The sequence below is a fragment of the Ochotona curzoniae genome, unplaced genomic scaffold (assembly GCF_017591425.1).
Source record: "Ochotona curzoniae isolate NIBS_2020 unplaced genomic scaffold, NIBS_Ocur_1.0 patch78, whole genome shotgun sequence".
NCBI lineage: Eukaryota > Metazoa > Chordata > Mammalia > Lagomorpha > Ochotonidae > Ochotona > Ochotona curzoniae.
In genome coordinates, this window is record NW_024467059.1 from 93,537 (window position 1) to 118,286 (window position 24,750).

A 24,750-nucleotide genomic window follows, 5' to 3' on the forward strand; every position below is an offset into this window, starting at 1 on the left:
CTCCGTGCTTGTATTAGCACGCTGAGTACAGCCCAGCCGCCGAGCCAAGCGAGCTCCGTACAGCAGGGTCCCACAGCCCCATTCTTCCTGACCTGTACCCAGGGCTGCCCTTTGTGCAAGAGCTCGTGTCTGCCGTTGGCTCTTTAGACCCAAAGGCCACAAAGGTTAGAAGCAGACCTGCGCCCTGCACAGACACGGGGGACTCTGGGCACAGGCCGCGGCCAGAGGCAACATCACCGTGGGCCCGAGTCGGGGCTGGGAGGTGACGTCTGCAGGGACATCTCGGGTGGCAAAGAACAATACAAGGGTCTTGAGTGGGCTGGGAAGGAGGCTGGGATTCAGAGGGTGGAAGAGGGGTACAGAGGAAATCTCGGAGAAAGAGAAGAACTGATGAACAGAGGCAGGGAGGATGTGAAAACACAGGCACATCAAGCAAAGGCACCTCCAGAGACGGTGGGGAGGGGCTGCTCGGCGGGGCCGGGCCCAGGGGGAGAGCGAGGGGCCTGGGGACATGTGTGCTGGGGGGAGGCGGGAGAAGAGTCCTTTCAGGATCGAGGACATCCCCTTCGCCCAGTAAGGAGAGCGCAACACCTGTTAGGCCATGTTCCACTCTGTACCCCTGGGCACACGCACACACATCCACACGGACCCGACTGCTCATTTGCAGCCTCACTGTGCTCACTCTGCACCCCGAGGGCCGAGGCCTCTGCCCACCATGTGGGTTTGGCCAATGCCAGGCCCAGGCAGGCCTGGGTACAGGCCCTACCCTTTCCTCCTTCTCCTGCTGCTTGTGGTTTGAGGGTTCCCTGCGGACCCTCGCTGGTCCCCTTCCGCCCACCTTCTATTTCAAAGTGTCTCCAAACACTGCACTGAGATGTGGTGACACCACAAGTCCTGACCGACCCATAGACACCACTGTGTCCCGAGTGGGTAAATGACATCTGTCGGTAGCGTGGCCATGTAGGAGGGAGCACACCGATGCCCAGCTTTTTAATACAGGGCACCCTCTTCATTGAGGGGCTCCTTCTGGAAAGACACCTGCGGTGTATGAGCCCATAGCACATTGAATATTCTGTGCCACGCACCATAAACATCAGTTTATAAACAGCAACGCTTAACACAGGCGGGGGCTGGGCTTTGGGCCGGGCTTGTGTGCAGGACTGGGTCTCCTCGTGTTCTAACACAGCGCACTTCGGTGCAGGCGGAGAAGAAGCTATGTGTTTCGCCGCGCCGTGCGGAAAGCACACGGTGCGTGGGCAACGGTGTGCAGGTTCTAAGTAACTAACGGAGAGGAATCTATTTCCATCATGGATGAGATCTGACTGCAAGGTGCTGGCTGTCTGAAGGTACAGACTCAGCACTGTGAGACAGGTGTGTACTCTTCACAGGGACTAATCATCCAGCTGCACATTTCCCTCGGGAGGTCCCTTTGACCGGAAATACTCCTGATGAAATCCCTCGCCTCCCTCTACTAGAAACAACAGCGTGTCAACTGGGTCCCCAGGAGCTGGATCACAAGGGTGGGGTGTGGAGCAGCACCAGCGCCGGCCGGGCCCTGGAACACTTACGGGAGTTCTTGGGCAGCCCGGGTCCGATGCTGACCTGTAGCACCTTGTTACTGGGCTTGAGGATGGTCAGGTCGCCAAAGCCTTGGTGGAACTGCACCTGCCGAGAGCCACCAGCGCTCCAGGGGCCCCAGTTCTCCTTTTTCAACTTCACTTCAAGCCTGTAGCAGGTGCATGTGTCAGAATTAATGACCCCAGAAGAAAGTGGTGCTCATGTACCCCGGCATGGAGATGTGATTGGAAGAGGGCGAGCTAGACAACAGTGCCCCGCAGATGGGCAGAGCAGCCACAGGTGTGGCGCAGCTGGCAGGTGGCGGCAGATGCCTTGGCTGGCATCACTGTGCTTGCTGCATCTGAGAGATGCCGGGCACAAGACAGCTGAGGCCAGCTTGGCACAGGGCATGATCACAATGTAGTTTGTGATGACGCATCTTCCACCATCACTCCCCACACTCAGGAAGGGGACAAAAACATTAGCCCCCAGGATCCAAATAGAAGGGAGTTTTCCCACAGTCCCCAAACTCCCTGGCCAGTTTGAAAATTCCCTCTGATCCTGCACTATGCCATCTACATTTGGTTTCTTAACCTTATATTCTCATGTTGCCAAAGCAGATTTGATAAGGAGCTGCCAATCTTAGAGCTTTCCTCTCCAAGATGCTGAGGCTGGAGATCTTGGCCTAGTTCTTCCAGGAAAGAAATGGAAGATATTCCCATCTTATGGACTGGGAATATGAGGTGGAAAAGCTCGAATCTGAGAGCAGAAACTCAGCAGGATTGGGTATGTGGTGAGCTGAGACACGACCAGCGGCCAGTACAGCCCTCGGTGCTGCTGTTCTGCCTCGCTCCCCTGCTCCCTGCCGGACCATCGGCTCTGCTAAGAGATTCTTCTGGGTTATTCAGTGAGATGTGCCTTTCCCTGCCTCGCTTGGCTGAGCTGCCTCTGAACGATGGAGCGCACTACTCTGTGAAGCTGTAATTTCATAGGCATCCAGGCTGTATTCCAGAGCTTCCAACATTCCACTGGGAAAACTGAGGCACCCAGGGCCGGGCTTGCTGGAGCCTCTGGAACTAAACTCCACATCCCACCCCACGCCCCCCACATTTCCCCTGTTGCACCCCGGTGTCCACAGCGAGGCCGAGGCCCTCCAGGCTTGGGGCCCCAGTCCCTGACTTACGTGTTGCTGAACTTGAGAGGTAGTTGCTTCTGTGTCTTCTCCTCGTAGCGCTTCGCCAAGAGGCTTAGGAATTCAGTCTTGAAGACGGATTCAAGCAAACTGTCGTATTCTTGTTCATGCACGATGAAAATGTCATCCTGCATAGTGCTGCGGAGAGACCAGACAAGCGTCACATGTGCACTGCTTGCTTCGTTTTGTTGCTCATTGTAAGATCCTAAGCCAGTACTATAGGCTGCCTTAGCTGTCATCACCATAAGCGATCATCCTTAAAACAACACAACCAGAATGAATCCCATAATAAAATGGTTGCCACCTATCCTCCACGGAAACCTATAGTTCACCCAAAGCATAACTGAATACTTCTCCCATATGATTTTTTAAAAAAATATTTACTGGAAAGGTAGATTTACAGAGAGAAGAGACAGAGAGATCTTTTGTCTACTGGTTCACTTTCTAAATGGCCACAATGGCCGGAGTTAAGCCAATCCCAGGCCAGGAGCTTCCTTCAGGTCTCCCACATGGGTGCAGGGTCCCAAACCTTTGGGCCATCCTCGACTGCTTTCCCAGGCCACAGGCAGGGAGCTGGATGGGAAGCAGGGACACAAACCGGCGCCCATATGGGATCTTGGCGATGCAAGGTAGAACGCGACCTACTGATTTTATCCAATCATTTGTATCGACTTCAGAGGGAGAGACAGAGAGGCAGACAGCGTGTCCATCTGCTGGCTCACTCCCCAGATGATCCCAGTGATTGGAACTGTGGGCCAGCATTGAAGCTGGGGGCCAGGGACTCAATCAAGGTCTCCCACGGGGGTGGCAGAAACCCCATCACTCGAGCCATGAACAAACCCGGGTGTTCTGAAGTTGGATATCGGTGTCTTCATCCATATCTTAACTCCTAGGCTGAAGGTCCACCTTGAGCTTGATCCATTTAAACTGACAAGATAGAGCTGGGCCATCCCAACTCTGCTATGGTGTAGGTGTGTCCCTTTCACCTGCCCCCAGCCGAATCTTCATTGTCAACGTGATGGAATTAAAAGGCAGGGTTGGAAGGGGAGAGGCGCCGAGTGGGTGAGTATGTCACGACCCCGTGCAAAAGTGGCGCTGTGGGACTCTCTGCCTCTTCTGCTCTGTGAAGCGATAACGTGGAATGTGCATCTGTTCCTTGATTTTAAAACTCCAGTCCCCAGAACCGCAAAGAGGTTTTGTAACTCACCCTGTCCCGGGCGCCTTGTTATGGTGGCAGGAAAGCCTGTGACAACCCCTTGCTGTGATGCCTCTGCCCCACGGTCCCCCTACAGGAAAGGCGTCTGCTTATGGGCAGAGGAACCGAGACCTTGGGCAGGGGCACGGCGCAGCGGGACTTCAAGGGACACAGTGGCGGGACACAGGGCAGGACGGGACCGACTAGCAGACACCTGCATCTGTCGAAAGGGTGTGGTCCTCCCCACAGGGTCCATCTCAGAAGCACTGGTGTGCATTTCTGCCTGGATAGTGGCCATTATCTTAACTTCGACACTTTGTTTCCCAGCATCCATCTCTGTAGCACAACACAACAGATTGCACAAGAGCAGCTCAGAGCCCAAAGGCCCAGTCCACAGTGCCTGGAATGCAGGGACCGGCTTCTTCCCTTTAAAGGGATGACAGCAAGTTGTACAAGGCACTTACCCACACCCCACTGGCCAGAACTAAGCCACATGGTCATAGCTAGCTGCAAGGAGGTCTGGGGAATGTTGTCCTTGGCTAAGCTTAGGAAGAGAATGGGTGTCACAGGACAGCTTACGATTACACCTGTTTGCTCATAAACTCTTCCAGAACAAGGACTTGAAGAATCATTGACAAAAAGTTGGGAGTAAGGTGCCTCAGAGGCTGTGGCCACATAGTCGCCATCACCTTGTTTCCGGATAAATGAAGACTCCGCAATCATTAATCATTTTATGAAGAAGATAGATTAATCATAGTTTGCTATGATTAATCATTAATCATAGCAAACTAAAACTCTGCCCAGCGTGTTGCAAGAAGCTGTTTGCCGAAGCTCTCCGGAATCACCGCGAACCTGCGAAGTCCAGGGCGAAGGTCCTGGCCCTGATGCACAGCGGCCTCGGCGGGTGGGCGGGGCGTGCAGGGGCCGGCGCGGAGGCAAGCAGGAGGGCTGCTTCCGGGCAGGAGGAAGAGGACACGAGCTCCTGGCGCAGCGGCTTGACTCTGCGTACACCTGACACGCACGCAGCCAACTGTGACCCTTCAGGGGGGTGACATGAGCCCGAAGTAACCCAAGTGCTCACATCCACTGTACGTGGAGTCGTAGGATTTTCACTTCCACAAAGGAAAAAGCACACAGGCTAAAGCCTCAAGGTTCATCATCTGCCTGAATCTAGCAATGAGAAGGGATGTGTCTGGATACTCTGCCTTCCACCATCAAGTACCTCCTTCTAGCGCCCCGGGCAGGAGTGAGTTACACAGTCTCAGCCAGGCCAGGATTTCAGCTTGCCTCCCTTTCCCCAGCTTACGCTTATGCCTCTCGACTCAAATACAAAGCTTTTGGGCTTATTTACATTTTTTTAAAAAGGAAATATCGGACTTCTCTTTGGAATTCACCCGTCTTATTTTACATGCTCCTGCTGCAATTGCAATCTTTGCAGATGTCTGACACCATACCCTGTGTGGAAAAATCCTACATTCCCGTTTGGCTTCCCCCTCCCTCACCTCGTGGCTTACAGGACTGCTGACAACACTAGCAAACTGTGGCATTCCTGGACCAGGGTTATCTTCTTCATAAAGACGTTTGTTGCGAAACACCATCATGATGGAATTTACCCTTAAAGCTGAAAAGGCTAAGACCAAGGATGGTCCTGCTTATGTTGGAGCCTTCATCAGGAAGGTTTTCATTTTCCTAATTACAGAATGCATGCTCCCCTGAACCACGTGGAACGTGCAGAGGCGAGTACCGAAGAACATGGACCTTGCCCAGAATTCTATCACATGGCAGATTTGGCCACATCCCAGCGGCAGACCCTTCTGCGGCTCTTCCTAGAACCCCGGCTCCGATATGGGGGTCTGCGTGGAATTGCAGCTGGCAAGGCCTCCTCTCCTAGCTTGCACACCAGAAGAGCGGTGTCTATTGTTCCCTGATCACGTGCTTCCTCGTGTGTGCCCTGCCTCACCCTCCTCTGAACCGCAGGGCTCAACCTTACACGGGAGGCATTCAGTCCTAGAGTGATGACAGATCTCGCTTCCCAAAACCCACAGGGCACAGCAAGAACCTCTTCTCGCCCAAGGGATTCGAGCACTCAGGCAATGGAACTTGCCATGTAACACCTGACCTTTCCCTTAAGCACTCTCTCCCAGGTGACTTTATCCGTTGGTCCATCTCCCGCCCAGCCAGCTGGCACCTCACGGTGTTGGCCTGGTGGAGGTCAATGACTGGAATGAGGACTGCTACAAGTCCCACCAGAGCATGCAGACTAGCTGAGGGACCGACATGCCCATGCCACATGCACACTGGAGTGCCTGGGTTGGCTTGCAGGGACTCCAGCTTCTGATTTGAGCAAAGGAACATCCATCTCTGGAGGCGGCAGTGATGGCTCAAGCAACTGGGTCCCTGCTGCCCACAGGGGAGACCTGGCCTGGGTTCTGGTGCCCCTGCCTCTGGCCAAGGCACAGCCTAAGCTGCTGTAAGCATCTTGGGGAGCGAGTTGGCACAGGGGGAGCTCTCTGCACCTCTCTGCCTCTCAGATTTCTCAAAGACTCAACAGAGAGCGCCCTGAGCACCAATCTCACTGCCTACAGCAGGAAAGCCGAGAACATGGGTCAGTGCATCTGTGGGCACCTTGACAGCCAACTGTGGTTTTTTATTTTCTTCAGATTGATTTATTTTACTTGAAAGACACAATTACAGGCAGAGAGGGAGAGACACAGATTTTCCATTCACAGGTCACTCCCTCAGTGGCCACAATGGCTGCAGCTGGACTGGTCCCAAACCAGGAGCCAGGAACTATTTTTTCTCCCAGCTCTCCCATGTGAGTGGAGGGGCCCAAGGCCTTGGGGCAACTTATGCTGCCATCCCAAGGCCATTAGCAGGGAGCTGAAACAGAAGTGGACCAGTTAGCACCCACCTGCCAGCACTGCAGGCAGAAGGCTAGCTTGTTATTCCACTGTGCTGGCCCCACTAGCTGAGTTTTCAACTTAAAGAGCAAGGCCAGTTCAGGACTGGAACAAGAAAGACTTTAGGATCTTTCCCAAACTGCTGCATGGCTCTGCCAACACACACACACACACACACACACACACACACACACACACACACACACACACACACACACACACACACACACACACACGTTCTAGAAACTCCACATCTCAATTCCACCTGACATGCTTCCTCCTGACATTCTGCCAAGTCTCCAATGAAGGTGTCAATATTTCCGTCTGATTTTTATGTAGATAGATTTTTCTTGCTCAAATGATCCTGGAGTCCCTCTGAGAGCCTAGCGTCCTCCTATCTTTCTGAGAAATTGGCTCTATTTCCACCTGTTATCATATTTTTTTTAATCTTGCAAATGAAAACCTTAAAAAAAAAAACCTTCATCCAAAAGGCATAAAAAAGCTCATGTCCATGGAAGGATTAGAAAAATATTTTATTGGGACCGAGCATGGTAGCCTAGCAGCTAAAGTCCTCACCTTTCATGAGCCAGGATCCCATGTGGGTGTTGGTTCTAATCCCGGCAGCCCCACTTCCCATCCAGCTCCCTGCTTGTGGCCTGGGAAAGCAGTGGAGGACAGCTCAAAGCCTTGGGGCCCAGCAGCCACATGGGAGACCAGGAAGGGACTCCTGGTTCCTGGCTTTGGATCAGCTCAGCTCTAGCCATTGCAGCTGCTTGGGGAATGAATCACCAGATGAAAGATCTTCCTCTCTGTCTTTCCTCCTCTCTGTATATCTGACTTTCTAATGAAAATAAAATAAACCTTTAAAAAAAAAGAAAAATATTTTTTTAAGCAAATCCCAAATGCATAAAAATGCAGGATAGTAGAAAGCCCTGGGACATGGCAGCAGGTTTTAATGATATCCTGACAGTGGGAAACACATTAACCTGTGTCTTTCTTTAACATCCAAACTAGGTTCATTTAAAGGAAGCATAAATATGTTCTTTTTATCCTTAAATATTTCAGTGTGCATCATAAAATACAAAGTCTTTCAGATAAAAAATAGCCACGGTGTAGGCATGATGGGTACCTGACCCGGCCGAGATGCATGTGTCCTACACTGCTGGCCCTGGCTCTCGTCCCAGCTCTGCTCCCAGTTCTAGCTCCCAGTTAAGGCACAGAGACAGCAGGTGCCAGCTCAAGTACTTGAGTCCCCTGCAGGAGATGCAGGTTGACTTCTTGGTTCCTGGCGTTGACCCTGGCCCCGTCCTAGTTGCTAAGGGAGGAGGGAACCAGCAGACGGTAGTTTGCGCTCCCTCCCAGTCCTCCTCTCTGCCTCTCAAGCAATTAAAAAAAAATAGATGGTGTTATTATCACATCACAAGAAAGAAGCAATCTGGGCCTGGCGTGATAGTGTAGTGGTTAAAGTCCTCGCCTTGCACACGCCAGGATCCCATATGGGCACCAGTTCTAATCCCAGAAGCCCTGCTTCCCATCCAGTTCCCTGCTTGTGGCCTGGGAAAGCAGTCGAGGACAGCCCAAAGCCTTGGGACCCTGTACCTGCATGGGAGACCTGGAAGAAGTTCCTGGATCCTGGCTTCGGATCAGCATAGCATCGGCTGTTGCAGTCACTTGGGGAGTGAACCATCAGATGGAAGATCTTTCTGACTCTCCTCTTCTCTGTATATCTGCCTTTCCAATAAAAATAAATAAATCTTTTTTTTTTAAAAAGCAATCTTTTGTAACAAATGTATTTAGTCATGCCCCCATTTCCCATATTTTCTCATAATGGCTTTCAGATGGTTAGTTGGTTAGACTGAGGAGCTGTAAATCCACTTGGCCTTGACATTAGTGATATGAGTTACATGTCAGGGCCTGCGCCATGGTGTAGCCGGCTAAGCCTCCATCTACAGTGCTGGAATCCCGTATGGGTGTTGGCAGGAGTCCCTGCTGCTCCACTTCTGATCCAGTTCTCCGCTCACAGCCTGGAAAGTCAGCAAAGGAGGGCCCAAGTGCTTGGGTCCCTGAACCCACAGGGGAGACGTACAAGAAGCTCCTGGCTCTTGGCTTTGTACTGGCCCAGCTCTTGCTGTGGCAGCTGTTTGGGAAGGGAAACAGTGAATGGAAGATCTCTGTTTCTCCTCTCCCTGTTGTAACTTTGTCTTTAAAACATAAACATTAAAAAAACAAGAGTTACACGTGAGCTCAAAGACGGGCGATGTGGGTTACTTTCACGGTCTTTCATTAAAGACTTCACAGGAGCCATCATTCCAGCCAACAGTCAAACAGTAAGTCTCACACATTTTTGAAGACACATACAAATGTGGCAATTTCTTTCCCCCTGAAGTACAACACATCTATTAACATCTTCCTCTGTGCCAGTGCTGGAGGAGTCTGGGGCGTATACCCACCCACCTGCTCATATGCACACACGCAGTTGGCAGGGTGGTGGCACCCTGGGTTTCTACTCTGGACTTTGATTCTGTACACATCATCACCCATTGCGCTGCTTTCCTGATTGGGTTTCTGATCTGGCTTAATCCAGCGTGTCAAGGACGTGAGGCAGCACATGAACTCTGGTTACTGTTGGCTGCACTGGGTGCCCTGACTGCAACACACAGGCATTCCAAGTTATAATGACTCAGTTTCTCTCCTCTGCTGAGGGCAAGAAAAACTTGCAGGCTAAATACATCACTTTTACCACATCCTCTAAAGAGGGGAGGTCACAAGAAAGCTAGCTTCCAGAACATGAACGCTCAGCAGGAAGCAGAAAGACAGCTCGCTCTGCCATGAGACATTGTGCCATGAGACATTGCCATGAGATCTCAGAGGTCAAGAAGGCAAAAGAAAGAAAGATATCAGAGTCCCCAGGCCGGGTGGGATGAGCCTCAGGGACCGGCTGAGCAGCACGGCAAGCCCTCGAATGCTGGACACGCATGCAGACGCAGCAGGGTGACGGGGTACCAGATCTGCAGGATCCCTCCTCCGGAGGGGTGCACATGTACCTGCTGGCAGGTGCTGGGCAGTCTGCCTGCATGGCACATCGCAGTGCCCGGGCTTAGACTCTGCTTCCAACTGTCTCCTTCCAACTCAGACCACGGCAGGCAGCGGTGGTGGCCCGAGCAGTTGGGAGACCTGGACTGTGTCCCTGGTTCCCAACTTTGGCTGAGAGCGAACCTTGGATACTGAGGTACTCGTCATGCATGGAACTTCTTCGACTCTCAAAGAAAAAAGAAAATTACCCTCAGATTCAGGGCTTCTTGTGCCCTAGAACTAGTATTCCCTGGCTTTTAGCCATGGCAACTGTCAAGTACCCACTGTATTTTTCAGCTCATCCAGCTTAGCCAAGGCCCAGAAGCTTATCATGCAAGAGGGTGGAAAAAAAGAAAAAACAAAAAATGCTTCTGGTTGTGTTATCTGCAACTCCAAGGGCAGCCTTGGGCCCAGCCAGTAGTGTGGCCAGCAGGCTGGGACTCGGCCCACCAGCAGGATGTGCAGGAAGACCTTCAAGAATCCAGAGGACTGCACAGCGCCGCCTGCTGGCCCTGGAAGCCCACGGCACAGCGTCTACCAACAGAGGCTGCAGAAAGGATCCTGGGTGACATGGAGACATTTTCCCACGTCCTGGCTTGGCATGTTTTGCACACTTCACCTCCCAGCACCGCCTGGCCTTTTATCCGGGAAAATTAGGAACAGACAGAATCAGAAACCACAGAGACGCAGGCGAAAAACATAAAGTGCAAGCCTGCTTTGGATTATCACGCTGGAGCCGGGAGGATAGATGTGCATGGCAAAGCCCAGCGTTGCCCAAGTGCAACACTCTCTCCTGTGGGGAGTGAGAGCTGACAGCAGTGTCCCAGTTCCAGCAAAAACATCCCTGCTTCCACGCAAAGGCAATCCGAAACTTCCCTCTAGCACAAGCACTGTTAGTCTCACAAGGGCCCAGAAACACGAGCCAAGGAGGAAGCTGCTACTACTGGGCTCACTGGGCCTTTTGTCCTCTTTTCTGAGTGTCCCTTGGACCTGGAAAAGGCCCAGCCAGCAGAGAGGCCTGAGTGCAGCAGTTCCTAGCATGGAAGGACATGGAGAAGCCTTCCCCTCTGTGCAAAGAAAGCCAGACCACCTTACGCTACCACTTGTAGAAACAAGCAACATCTCCACCTGCCTGTGAACTTGGAGCTGGAGCAAGTATGCAGCCATGACTCAGGAACTACAGATGATGGAGACAAAGTTATCTACCCTCTAACAGTCCAAGGACCACTCAGAGAAACTTCCCTTCCCAGACACCTTTGCTTGGCCCGGGCCACTAAAGCATGTTTGGTTTTGAGACTGGAAGAGGCAGGCCGGGGGACAGGGCTCTTATGCCCTGGTGTGATGTGTCTAGTAGGTTTGTTGCTAAGCCTGTGTGAGCAGCTTGGGTGGAGGTGCTGGGAAGACAAGGGGACACTGCCCAGGCCTCTGCTGCACTCACCTGAGGGACACGGACAGGATCCTCTCCACCTCTATCCTCCGTTTCAGCACTTCCTTCACCTGGCCTTTGTCGGGGCCCTGCTTGATCTTCTCCCTCCCGATCAGGTACAGGCACTTTGGGGTAAGCAGCAGGTCTCGCTTTACACCCTGTGACGAGAGGGGCTTTCAGAAGGAGGGTCGACACCCGGAGGCAAGGACTGTCTCTGTGAAGGACCACCGCCTCGGGTTGGGACACGGGGACCTTCTATGTGATGGGCCACCACGAGAGCTTTGCTAAAGACCATCTACCAGGGCACCTCCAAGTTGATGGGAAATACAAAATTTATATTGGTGCCAACTGGTTTGAAAGCCACACAGTTTTTCCCAATATGCACTGAGAATATCCCTGCGCATGGATTTCATGCTTTAACCTCATTACAGTCTTTAACTCTGGATTTCCTGGGAGACCTGGGCACCCACATTTGCGACCAAAGTTACCACTGGCGCCAGTTCCAGCCACAAGAAATAACCTGGTTTTAGCAAGACAGCATCGCTCCTCTTGCTGAATGACCACTGACTTTGTTACCCTTCCCTGACAGAACGACAGCAACAAAACTAAAATGCCTGGTGGGTCTGCCACCATTGGAGACTTCAGATCTCCCTGTTAGGGTTCTGATCTTATCAGGGAAAAGGCAGGCAGAGGGAAGGCCTTCAGGGATTCCTGCATGGCTCCCAGAAGAACCAAACTCACAGCCATTCACGCTGCCACCTTGCTTTATGACCTCAATTCGCTGACCAACAACTCCGCTTTGGCAACCTATTCTGACAACAGGAAGACAAAGGCATATGCAGTGGGTGAAAAGACGCCGAGTGCCATGATGATGTGAAACAAAAAAAGAGACCCCCTTGGTATTAACGGGAAATCGGTTTAAAAAAGCAGCATTCACTGACGCATGCTGTGCAATTACACAAAAGCGTTCGTAGCAACGCAGCAGTTCTCCCGGCACACAAAGGAACTTCAAGGAGCTTCTGGGAAACTAGAATTAAAAGATTTTGTTGCAAGAAGCAGTGTGTAGTTTTTTTATAATCTGTGTTTTCCATGAATTTTTTTGCAAATCTCCTTTGGCTTTCTAAAGGAAAACCAAACCCACTGCACAAAATCAGCCCGCAATACCTCTCACCTCTCGTAAAATAATTACGCAAGTTTATGTTTGCATAAAAAAGCTCTGGGGAGGACACACAAAATGTTAATGGTGATTATTGCTGGGCATCCCCGCCTGTTGTTCTGTATCTCAATTTTTCCACAATGACCCTCTTTTGTCTAAAACAAGGACAGCAAAACTGCTAGTTGTTGAGACAGTAAGGAATTCTTGTCGCCCGAGGTGGGTGGTCAGCGCGTACCTTGAACCTCCTGTCGTACTTGGTGACTGTATCCGCGAAATCGATTTTCTCCCTCTTGCCCACAAACTGCTGGAGTTCTGGGTGCTCCTCCATCCCAATGTAATCCCCAATGAAATTCCTATTGATGCTATTTCTCCTCCTCTCCTTCTTGTTCAACAAGAGGTCTGAGGCTGCAGATTCCAAGAGCACGGAGAAGGAAAATCAGAAAAAGGAGTCCAGATTCTTAGTGCGGAAATACACAGAACCGTGACATCACATGCTAAAGAAAAATAGTGCTTGTAACTTGAAGCTCAGACTGACTTTTTTTTAAATAAAAGTACTTGAAAGGAAAAGCTATAGAATGACACAGAGAGAGCAAGCGAGCTCCCATTTACTGGTTCGTTCCCTGAAAGGCTCATAGCAGGCAGAAGTGGGCCAGGACCCCATTCAGATGCCTCCCATGGGTGGCAGGGATCCAAGGACTGGAGCCACCATTGCTGCCTTGTGGGGTTTGCTTTGGCAGCAGGCTGGAGTCAGACACCAGAGGTGGGAATAGAGAGCTCAGGAACTGTCTCGTGTGATGTCAGGGGTTCTCAACAGGCATACAAAACTTAACTCCCAAAAATGTGTTAGATGAATGAACCAAAAGAGCGAAAATACCTTCTTCTCTCATCTGCACATACTTCTTCCGGGCGACAAATTTCCTCCATGATTTCTGGATCACTCGGGCATACCCATCATACTTTCTCTCTCTCATCTCTTCTAGAAGAAATAGCTGTGAAGGTAGAGAGGAGCAACGTGAACCAGCCTGTGAGACCCAAGCGCCGTTCCGGCTGCAGGTATTTCCAGGATGCCCGGCTGACTGACGACACAGCAGGCAGCACCCTCGCCAGCTCCTGCTGCCCAGTGACGGGACCACTGGGGCACACTGCTGGTGACTGAAGCCTTGCCACGCATTTATTTTTGCTTTGCATGAAAACCCATGGGAAAGAGTTGCACCCGAGGGCTGGGCCATCATATTGGTAGCTGCCCCACCTTGGTCTTGGAGTCTGTGACAACCAGGCGGGGGACTGGACGTGTAGGCTATGTTCTTTCCCCCACCTCGGGATTCAAAGAGGAAATTGAGGGCTGCACCAAGGCTGCCGTTTCGTCCTGCAGACAGCCTCTTCTTAAGAATTTTCCAGGTTTTGGGCCCGGCACGGTGGCGCAAGTGGTTAAAAGGTCCTCGCCTTGCATGCCCGGGATCCCATATGGGCGCCAGTTCTAATCCCGGCAGCCCCGCTTCCCTTCCAGCTCCCTGCCTGTGGCCTGGGAAAGCAGTCAAGGACGGCCCAAAGCTTTGGGAACCTGCACCCACGTGGGAGACCCGGAAGAGGCTCCTGGCTTCGGATCGGCATAGTATCGGCCCATTGCGCTCACTTGGGGAGTGAATCATCGGACGGAAGATCTTCCTCTCTGTCTCTCCTCTCTGTATATCCGCCTTTCCAATGAAAAAATAATAAAAATAAATCTTTAAAAAAAAAAAAAGAATTTTCCAGGTTTCTGCAGGAGCAGAGCTGGTGCTGCCCTACTTACAGTTCCACAGAAGCCTAGACTTGCTGCCTCACAGGATCCTGCAAGCAATCACTGGAGCAAAGGATGGTAACCAATGATGGGGCTGGGACCGCTCAGGGCCCAGAGTCCATCCAGGCCCATTCCACCAGACCGTGCAATAATGAAGATGACAGTTAATTGTCCCCACAATAGGTCAAGACTGATCCTGGGTGCGTGGAGTGTGTCATTTCAACATCTCAATTATGACATGAGTCGTATTTTTCTGCTACCTGTATTTTTACACATGAGAATACTGGAACTAGGATTAAGCGGGGCTGGACAGTGAACCAGGGTTGTTCTGGTTCTGCGGGGCCCCTCTTTGTTGTCACACACTGGTCCAAGTCTTTTTCTGTCATTATGTCTCTGATCAGTTCCTAAAATGGTGAGAAACTTTCTCATCCACAACGGAAGCAAGTTAAGCAAAGATGAGCCATCATTGCAAAAATACTTCAGAAGTAGACAATGAGTTTTGGTTTGAAGGCAGCTGGGCTTAATTTGTTGTCTGTTTACCCGGGTTTGTACTTACTAAAAGTCACACTTATCTGTTCCTGTCACCCAACCTCTCCGCCCATTCTCAGCCCCAGTTGGGTGGAAAGAGCATGGCAAACTCCAAGAACCAAGCTGGGGCCCACTTAGTTCTCCACCCCGGGTGCCCCAGAGAGCAGGCAAACCCCGCACCAGGAATGGGGTTTAGTAACTGGACGCAATGCTTTAAGTCAGAGCGCTACAGGTGCCTGTTGTAAGAATCCTGGCTGGTGTTTCTGATCTTAGCAGTTTCTGAGTAACTTTTGCTTCCTTTTTCTTTCTCAGAATTATTTTGGGAGTGCTGGAGAAAATGCACTTGTGACTCAGAGCAAGGGCGAAGGGGTAAATTCCCAACTTCCTATAGATGAAATCAGTGATGGTCTGAGTTTGAGAACTCTTTCAAAGGGCGCTGGGGGTTGGAGATGAGTGAAGATCAAGGAAAAGGAGTGCAAAAACCAAAGTGTATGGCTACGTGCAATAAGCAAAGAAATCAACCCAAAATGAAAACCAGTCCTTTGGAGTCTAATGCCTGTGGTGGACTCTGGAAGCAGATAGGTTATTCTGCATCTTAGAATGCAAGCGAAATCACAAGGCAGATTAAAAAAAACTTTAGTAGAAGTATTTGCATGTCCAGACTAGCTAGGGCCAGATGAGGCGGCCGGGGAGAGAGTGGAGATGACGGGGCGTGCGTGCACATAGCGGTGTGTGTGGGCACAGGTGTGCATGGGCACAGGTATGTGTATGTGAAGAAATATGGGGAATGGTCAGTCAGGTGATGCTCATCAAATAATTGGGAAGAACAGTATGAGAAACACCAAAAATAAATCTTTACTTTATATGTACACCTCCAAAGCTCAACTGAAGGAAGAGAAAAATGTACTGAAAATATGGCAGCTATCTGAATTCTACATGAACACTCAGCCAGTGGACAAGCAGGAGCAGGTTGCAGGTGACACAGGGAGCGTGGCGTCGTCCCATTTCAGAGGGAACAGGAACTGTTCTGTGGTTGCTTAATGGTGTATGACACAACATTCTCACTTCCTATTTGGAAACAAGATTGCTGGGAGACTACAAATAACTCAGTGTAAAATGCCACCACAAACTTTTCATAAACGGGTTCTATTGATGGGTGCCATTTATTTCTTTGGGTCCCCCAGGCCTCTTGGCTGCAGCCACAGGGGAGGCACAACTGCAGCTGTGGGGCCCAGGCTACAGAAGCAGGAAACAGAAAGCAGAACTTCCTTGAAGTCCAACGTTTCCGTTTCTACTAATATCATCATTTCCCATAAGATTTCCCCTTGGTCTGACAACCAATTTTGCCCAAGCTCACGACTAGCACTTCAAATGGAGTCTGGTGACAATCACGGGAACCTTAAGACTCCAGACCTCTCAGATAGGGTAACTTCCCCACCTTAGAAAAGGAGCAGCCGTCCCAGGGTCCAAGGGTAACTGGCATGACTGGGGGCCTCTATGGGGTTTCCACCACACACAAAAGTTCTTACGGATGTTGGTTAGGCTCACAGTATCTGCATCCTGACCAGGAGCGCTAGAGAAGCTCCTCTGCCATGCAGACATCTATCTTAGCTCGAGAACTACAAAGCACCCAGGCTGCAGGTGTCACTGGTAAGGATCTGTGTTCCATCAATGCAGATTCCACCTTCCTCTCAAAGTCCTTCCCAGACTCAGGGTCTTCAAGACTCACTTCTGGAAATTCCCACCCAGGGACCAGCTCCACCATCAGGGAGAGGGGATGAGAATGGGAGGTGGCTGAGCACTCACGGACTCCGGGGCCTTGATGAACACTTTGCTCCTCCCGAGCTGGAACTGGTCGCTGTCCATGTTGACCGACTGTAGCAGGTGCAACACGCCTTGCTTCTCATCGCCCCGCCAGGAGGGCCAGGTGGCTTTGGTCAGAATGGCATACCTGTGAGGACAGTGGGGCACAGGTATCACTCAGATGGGATGGCCTGGGCTTTCTGCTTGGTTGGGCAGGTGAGAGCTTTGCTCCTGGGGCACCTGGTGCTGATGGGACACAGTGGAGCCAGCTGTCAGTGCACTCTCCAGCCTCAGCACCCATGGAGCCCATTGCAAAGCTGCTTCCACCCCTCTTCCCCGGCTGCCGTGTGAATGCCTGGTGAGACTCTGCTTTTCTTTTCTTTCTTTTTTTTTTTTAAACATTGACTATTTTTTTTAAAGATTTATTTTTTAAATTTTTATTGGAAAGGCAGATATACAGGAGGAGGAGGAAAGACAGGGAGGAAGATCTTCCATCCGATGATTCACTCTCCAAGCGGCCGCAATGGCTGGAGCTGAGCCAGTCCGAAGCCAGGAGCCTCTTCCGGGCCTCCGAAGTGGGTGCAGGGTCCCAAAGCTATGGGTCGTCCTCACCTGCTTTCCCGGGCTACAGGCAGGGAGCTGGATGGGAAGCGGGGCTGCGGGGACTAGAACCGGCACCCATATGGGATCCCGGGTGTGCAAGAGGAGGAGCTTAACCATTGCACCATCGTGCAGGGCCCGAGACTCTGCTTTTCTTAAGATTTATTTTTACTTGATAGAATTATAGAGAGAAGGGAAGACCAAGAAAGATATCTTCCATCTACTGGTTCACTCCCCAAATGGCTACAATGGCCAGAGCTGAGCCAATCAGAAGCCAGGGTCTCCAACATGGGTGTAGGGACCCAAGGGACTTGAGCCATTCTCCACTGCTTTCCCAGGCCACCAGTAGAGAGCTGGATTAGAAGTGGAACAGCCGGGACTTGAACTGACACTCACATGGGATCAGAGGACCGCAGACAGAAGATAAGCCTACCACACCACTGGCTCCATTCTTTTCTGAACACCAGTCTCCTGACTTATTCAGAGCACTTAACTAATGCAGAGCATTTTAGAATGCTCACATCCCCTTTCCCAGAGCAGCAGTGGGCAGGTATCCCCTTCCATCTGTGAAACTCTGGTCATCCCAAGGCCCAAGCCCCTCTTTCCTTTGGGAACCCTTCCAGGAGGGCTGTCATGGAGCACCCTATCAAAACTCACCCTCCTCCACTTCTCTCTGGAAGGCAGGTTTGCTCACCACAATACCACCAACACAAGCTCTCCACTTCTCTCTGAACCACTGTTTTCCTGCAGAGCATGTGACGGGATGTGTAACTAAGCTCACGTTTGTGCTTATTTGGTTAGTGGAGGCTCCTCCTAACCCCCAGGGATGGGAGTTCCCTGCATAAGGAGGCCCCATTTGTGTGTCCCAGCAACAATGCTGGGCACAACTGTCACATACGGCCAACCATTACAGGAGACTCGCTCGGCCTCACATACGATGATTGGTGCTGCAGGTGCACGACCTCGTCTTATTTTTACGGCAGCCTAATCAGGTTGGACTCATTCTGCAGAGTAGAAGACGGAGATAAAGGGAGACTTGGTCAAGGCTGCTTAGCCAGTTAAGTGTCAGAGTTGGGGCTTGCACTTAGCTCGCTGTCTTTAATCACGGCACTGCATATAAACCACAGCTTGGTTTAGATGTGTTTCTCTTAAAGACTGCACCAGCTCAGAAGAGGGCAATGTGGTGCAGGGAGTTAAGCCACTGCTTGCATCCAGTGTCACAGTGCCTGGTTTGAATCTCCACTGCCTCACACTTCTGACTCAGTTTCTTGCTGTTGCACATGGGAGGCAGATGATGACGCCAACACTGTGGGGTCCTGCCACTCATGGGTGAGAACCAGTTCCTCTCTCCCGGCTTTGCTGGGGCCCAGCTGCTGTGGGGAGTGAGCCAGTGGATGGAAAATTCTTCTGTTTTGCTCTTTCAAATATCTCTTTTCAAAAGATTTTACCCTCCACTCCACATGCCTATGCTAGAAGTATGTATAGCATGTTAGTGGCTGATGTGACAAGGGGGAGAGCAGCACATTACCATGTGTTGAACAAATGGGGACACCCATGTCGGGGATAGCGGGGTGGCCCTGCACAGGCATACTCAGGGCACGGTCAGTAGCCAGGACATGGCTCTGTTCCTGGGACATCATTTTTAAGATTTTATTTATTTGAACAGCAGACTGACAGAGAGAGAGAGAGGGACAGAAGGGGGGGGTGGGGAGAGAAAGAGAGAGAGAATATTTTCCATCGATTGGTTCACTGTCCAACTGACTGCAATGGCCTTGCTAGGCCAGGTCAAAGCCAGGAATCCAGAATTCCATCTGGGTCTCCCACATGGGAACAGGGCCCCAAGTTCTTGGGCCATCTTCTGCTGCTTTTTCAGGTACACTGGCAAGGAAGCTGGATGGCAATGAGTCAGTCAGGACTTGAACCAGTGCTCAGATGGATTGCTGGCATCATAGCCAGCAGCTTGATGTACTGTGCCACACCACCAGCCACCAGGCTTTCTGAGTCTGTCAGCATTAGACTACCCAGGAGGGAACCATGAGAACTGATGGTTGGATCCAGGACCCTCCCACCGAAGGGCCAGCTGGGTGGTTCTCATGGTGACTCCAGTATCCACATTTTGCCCATAACCTCAGAACTGTCCTAGAAAAGTAAACCCCCTGTTCCCTAATTAGGGGAACAACGTTTCTGAATGAAAGAGCCTCGTTGGAACCACACATGTATATGAATAAACATCCTAGGTGCCATAATGGAGTGAATTCAACAAGTTAGGCTACAAATGTCCAAGAACAGAGCCTCTCTGAATGGGAGCAGCAGCAGGACGGTTGTGCCATGTAAATGGATGAGGCAAATGTGGTTCACAGGGGACAGGGGACAAGGACTAGATCTTCAAGATGACAAGTTCCTCAGAGTAACTGTCCCTGGTTTCAGCTAATCACAGTTAAAAACTAAGTCTTTTTTGTTGTATAACTACAGACAAGGCTCTAAGGCAATCCACACTTCATTCCTTTTTTAAAAAAATTCAGCAATTCACACATAAGAAAATAAGAAACTTGAAAGACTTTTTTTCCCCTGGGAGATTTATTTGTTTGCCTGAAAGGCAGAGTTACAGAGAGAAAGAGAAGAGATTTTCCATTCACTGGTTCACTCCCCAACTGGTTACAACGGCCAGGGATAGGCCAGTCCAAAGCCAGGAGCGAGGAGCTCCTGGGTATCCTATGAGGGTGCAGGGGCAAAAGGACTTAGGCTATCTTCTGCCACTTTTCCAGGCCTATAAGTAAGGAGCTGGATCAGAAGTCGAGCTGTAGGGATTCAAACTGGTACCCAGATAGGAAGCCAGTACCATAGGCAGCAGGCTCCATCCACTGATTACAGTGTTAGCCCCTAAAGAGATTTTATTTTGGTAAGGCTTTCAGTGGTGTGAGATTCAGTATTGAAAAGGAATTTAAAAAACATTCATGGGAAAATAGAATTAAAAGATAACTTGGAGCTAGCATCATCGTATGGCATGTTAAGCTGCTGGCTGTGATGCCAGCATCACACATGAGCACCAATTTGAGTCCTCGTTACCTTACTTCCATTGAGCTCCTTGCCAATGCCAGGAAGCTAGCACAAGATGACCCAAGTACTTGCCACTCACATGGAAAATCTGGATGGAGTTCCAGGCTCCTGGTTTTGACTTGGCCAAGCTCCACCGTCACAGGCATTTGGGGAATAAGCCAACAAATGAAAGATCTCTTTCCTAACTCTGACTCTCAGACTATATAATATATATTATATATAAATATATACATTTTATATATTTTTAAATAAAGATATATATTAAATTTTAAATAAAAATAAAAGATATATAATATGTATAATATTATATGTATATTATAATATTATAATATTATATGTATATGTATAATATAATATGTATAATGTATACATATTATATAAAAAAATATATTTTTTTAATAAAAAGAAGTCAGGGCTGACTCACGGCATAGTAAGCTAATCCTCCTCTTTGGTGCTGGTATCCCATATGTGTACAGTTTGTGTCCTGGCTGCTTTACTTCCTGATCCAGCTCTCTGCTTGTGGCCTGGGAAAACAGTGGAGGATGGTCCAAAGCCTTGGGACCCCGCACTCACATGGGAGACCCAGAAGAAGCTCCTGGTTCCTGGCTTCAGACTGGTGCTGCCCTGGTTGTTGCAGCCATCTGGGGAGTGAACCAGCAGGTAGACGGAACAGTTGTCTCCCTTTCTCTCTGTGTAACTCTTTCCAAGTAAAATAAATTTTGAAATAAATAAGTGAAAAATAAAAAAGAGAAGTCTATTAAGTCTATTTGGGAGCATAAATGTATTTTCCATGAACTTTCGGAGGACACCCAGCCCACAGGGATTGCCAGGGACACCTTGTCGCTCATGAAGACTGGCCCATCCTCGTCCTGCACTTTGGTGCTCCATGAACATGCTCAGGGCCTAATCCTGCTCTCCCACTTCATGCCCCCAGCTTATTCCACCTCTCCCCAGGACACACCAGCTGGAACAGGCCGTAGAGGCAACGGTGCTATTGCCTAATGGGGGCCTCTGGTCATTCTGCACAGACAGCGCTAAGAGCTCGCACTCCTTCCAACAGGAAATTGTCAGCTGAAAACTCAGGGTCAGTCTTTCCCCTCACAGTCCTGCTACAGGCTGTTGGCTCTTTGTTCTGCCTTTTGGTTGACAGGTTCTTTGTTATCTTCTGGATCATGGATCCAGTGTTTTCTTCCAGGAAGAAATGCAGCCCACCACCCGGTGACCCCCAGCTGGTGGCCCCAGGATGAAAGCTGTCTCCAGCCTCCAAGACCACAAATATCCCAGCAGCCTGGAAGCTCTCGGCCAGGCCGCTCCATCCATGGCCTCTCCTGAGCAGGCACCCCTTTTCTCATCCTCGTATTCCGAGGGGCTGACCTGAGACCAAGGCCGATGGCCGGGTGCTCCGAGGTAGACTCTGCAAGTCTCTTACGGTTCTACCATGTTCTCTTCCTAAGGCTTAGGATCTCTGAATTTGTTCTCTCAGCCATAGGGAAGGAACACACACACACAGCTCAGAGAGATTTTCTGAAGAAATTAAAGACAATGTCTCAAGCTGACAATCTGGCTGCCGTTGCTAACACAGTTTAAAAAACACTTTGCAAAGAAATGGAAATGGTAGTCGGAAGGTGGCAAGAAGCAATTTTTCATTTTACTGCTTGAAGCAATGTGGTATTTGCTTGGAATAGACAGCCCACTGGTTTGGGGGATGAAAGTATTTTCTGACTTCTGTTCAATATCCAGTCAAGAAGGATGTTGGATAAAGAATTTACCCAAAAAGGAAATGAACACACATAATACTTTCCGTGCCAGCACCAGGCTGGAGGGAGTGTCAGAACCACTGGCCTTCCGGTGTAGGGAGGGCTGTATCATACATGTGCATGATAGTTGCGCTGGGTATTCACACTTCCGCTCCCTTGACGTTTTTACTTCCTGTTTATTCACTGGGCAGCCTTTCTGTGAACTTCTAAAGAGAAATAGCAAAGGCTTTTCCTGTAGTCTTGGTGAGAAGAAAAGTATAGGGCGGTTCAGTTATTTGCAAGGCCTCTGAAGACAGAGCCACAGTTCCACACTCATAGACTTGATGGAAAACGGAAGTGTTTCTTAATCGTTGATAAACCCGGACTCACTGAGTATTCAGCTTAAGAACAGTTTTAGAACACTCTGTGGGAAATTGAAAAAGCACTTTTTCACTGAAAAATTTCCTTCCCTACTTTGACACTCCTAGCACTCTCAAACAAAGACAGCATGACAATAATGAAGCTGCCTGCTTTTTACAAGATGAGGCTCTGTGACTCCTGAAAGAAAAAACCCACAGCAAGAGAAGCCAGAATCCCTTCAAGGCAAGTTCCTCAACACACAGGGCAGAAGAGACTCCACTCAAAGCCTCCTCAGTGTGAAACACAGTGAAACACCGCGTGCATGCCATCAGGAAGCTAGCCCGTCACTTGAGAGGTCCTCATAGTGTCACGGACAAGGTCATGTCACAGCTCACGTAAGGAGCCCTTGTGAACACAAACACTCCTAGGAGTGCTATGCACTGCCTGCTCCTCCGAGCTACTGCAAGTCAAGCTGGTTGGTTTTTACAGTAATGTATAACGAAGGAAGTCTTTCAGAATTGTTTTGCCGCCCTCCCCCCAAAAAGGGAAGAGATGCAGAAAAATCTGACAGATTTCTATCTTCACATCCATTTTGGAGGATGTTTACAGCAGCACGAGGATGCTGCCTGGGCTGCCCACAGCCCACACTGGAGTCTGAGTCTGATTCTTGCTTCCATTTCCTGGGGTCCCCACTGTGTACCTTGGAACACCGCAGATGATGGTTCAAGTACACGAGAGACCCGAGTTGAATTCCTCGCTCTTGGCTTTGGCCCAGCCCAGCCCTAGCTATTATGGGTATTTGGAGGGGAGTGAATTAGTTGGCCTCTGCCTTTCAAATAAAGAAAAAAAAAAAAAAAGGAAAAAATGTGTAAATACAAAATGAGATTTTAAGTACATGAGAAATAAAGGAGCATAAATTTATAAATATTTTGGAATTATAAGGGGCAGACTTTGCAGGATTAAGATGGGTGAGAATATTTTTCATTCACTGCTTTAGGCACCTGACTTCATTTTCCAAGAAATCCAGTTTGCAAGAAAAAAAAGGTGTAATGATCCTCTAAGCCAGTGGCTCTGGACTGGCTGTGCTATGGTGAAATCTCCAGACACACTGTCAGAGCCAGTGAGTGGGAGGGGGCAGGCTGGCATCTGTATGAGGCTGAACATCGCAGAACACCCAGGACAGCGCTGCAGAGCAAAGGACCTTGCAGTCTAACATGCACTTCGGCAGCTGAAGTTGAAACCCCGCCCTGAGTGAGCACTGCGGATCCATCTTAGGAAGATCAAAGGCTCGTCACTGTCTCATCATCAGGCAAGAATACATGGACCAAATCATCACGCTGGATTTCATACACATGCACAATTAGATGAATGCCAGAAATCTTACGACATCTGAGAAAGTCTTACAACTAACATCTCGTTAGGCACACATGGACAGCACTATATGGTGGAGGCAAAGGCTGGGTACATTCATTTCCTCTATTTTCCAAACACTTCTTTCTTACACGTTTGCTGCTGCTGCAGGTGCACAGAGTGCTAGCCTAATCCACCTCCACATTTCAGGGCAACCTGAAAGTGTGGGAACTGAGCTGAGGAGGGTTCATTATAGAGAATCAGGGGCCCTTGGCTAAAGCCTGTAACTGGTCAGTCAGCTTCTTAATCTCATGGCAAAAAATATAGCCCCTGGGATGAACTGTCTAATTAGAAGTACTTAAGCCAGGCCTGGCACAGTAGCCTAATGGCTAAAGTTCTCGCCTTGCATTGCCAGGATCCTATACGGGAGCTGGTTCTAATCCCGGCAGCCCCGCTTCCCATCCAGCTCCCTGCTTGTGGCCTGGGAAAGTAGTCGAGGACGACCCCAAAGCCTTGGGACCCTGCACCCATTTGGGAGACCCAGTAGAGGCTCCTGGCTTTGGATTGGCTCAGCTCTCACCACCGTGGCCACTTGGGGAATGAATCATCGGACAGAAGATCTTTCTCTCTGTCTCTCCTACTCTTTGTATATCTGACTTTCCAATTAAAAAAAAAAAGTACTTAAGACCTTGTTCAGCCTGGTGTTCCTTGTGAACACTAGCTTGAGTTTTAGCTCCTCCATTTCCAGTCCTGCTCCCTTCTAAGGTACTTGGGAAATGCAGAACACAGCCCAAGCAAAACCGGAGACTTGCCATCCGAATGGGAGACTGGGTGGAGTTCATGGCTTTTGGTTTTTACTTAGCTCAGATCTGGCTGTTGTGGTCATCTGGGGAGTGAACCAGCAGGTAGACAATTCCGTGCTCACTGTGACGCTGCCTTTTGAATTAGGAAGTCTTTAAAGAGTACTAAAACTCTTCTTCACCTTGCTGCCTCTGTTATATAAAATTTGAATTAAAAACAAAAACCATCCTGACACCCTCC

The 24,750-nt window shown here is 49.9% G+C and overlaps 1 protein-coding gene across 1 annotated transcript in view; it reads right to left on the reverse strand.

Moving 5' to 3' along the window:
* Positions 1-24,750, reverse strand: part of LOC121168218 (unconventional myosin-Ie) — a 193,753-nt gene that overhangs the window by 18,585 nt on the left and 150,418 nt on the right. The window contains exons 19-24 of the mRNA XM_040998123.1: positions 16,610-16,754; positions 13,373-13,487; positions 12,734-12,903; positions 11,355-11,500; positions 2,741-2,887; positions 1,569-1,726 (exon numbers count right to left, since the gene is read on the reverse strand). Coding sequence (XP_040854057.1) covers positions 1,569-1,726; positions 2,741-2,887; positions 11,355-11,500; positions 12,734-12,903; positions 13,373-13,487; positions 16,610-16,754 — 881 coding nt within the window. The remainder of the gene's footprint in view (positions 1-1,568; positions 1,727-2,740; positions 2,888-11,354; positions 11,501-12,733; positions 12,904-13,372; positions 13,488-16,609; positions 16,755-24,750) is intronic.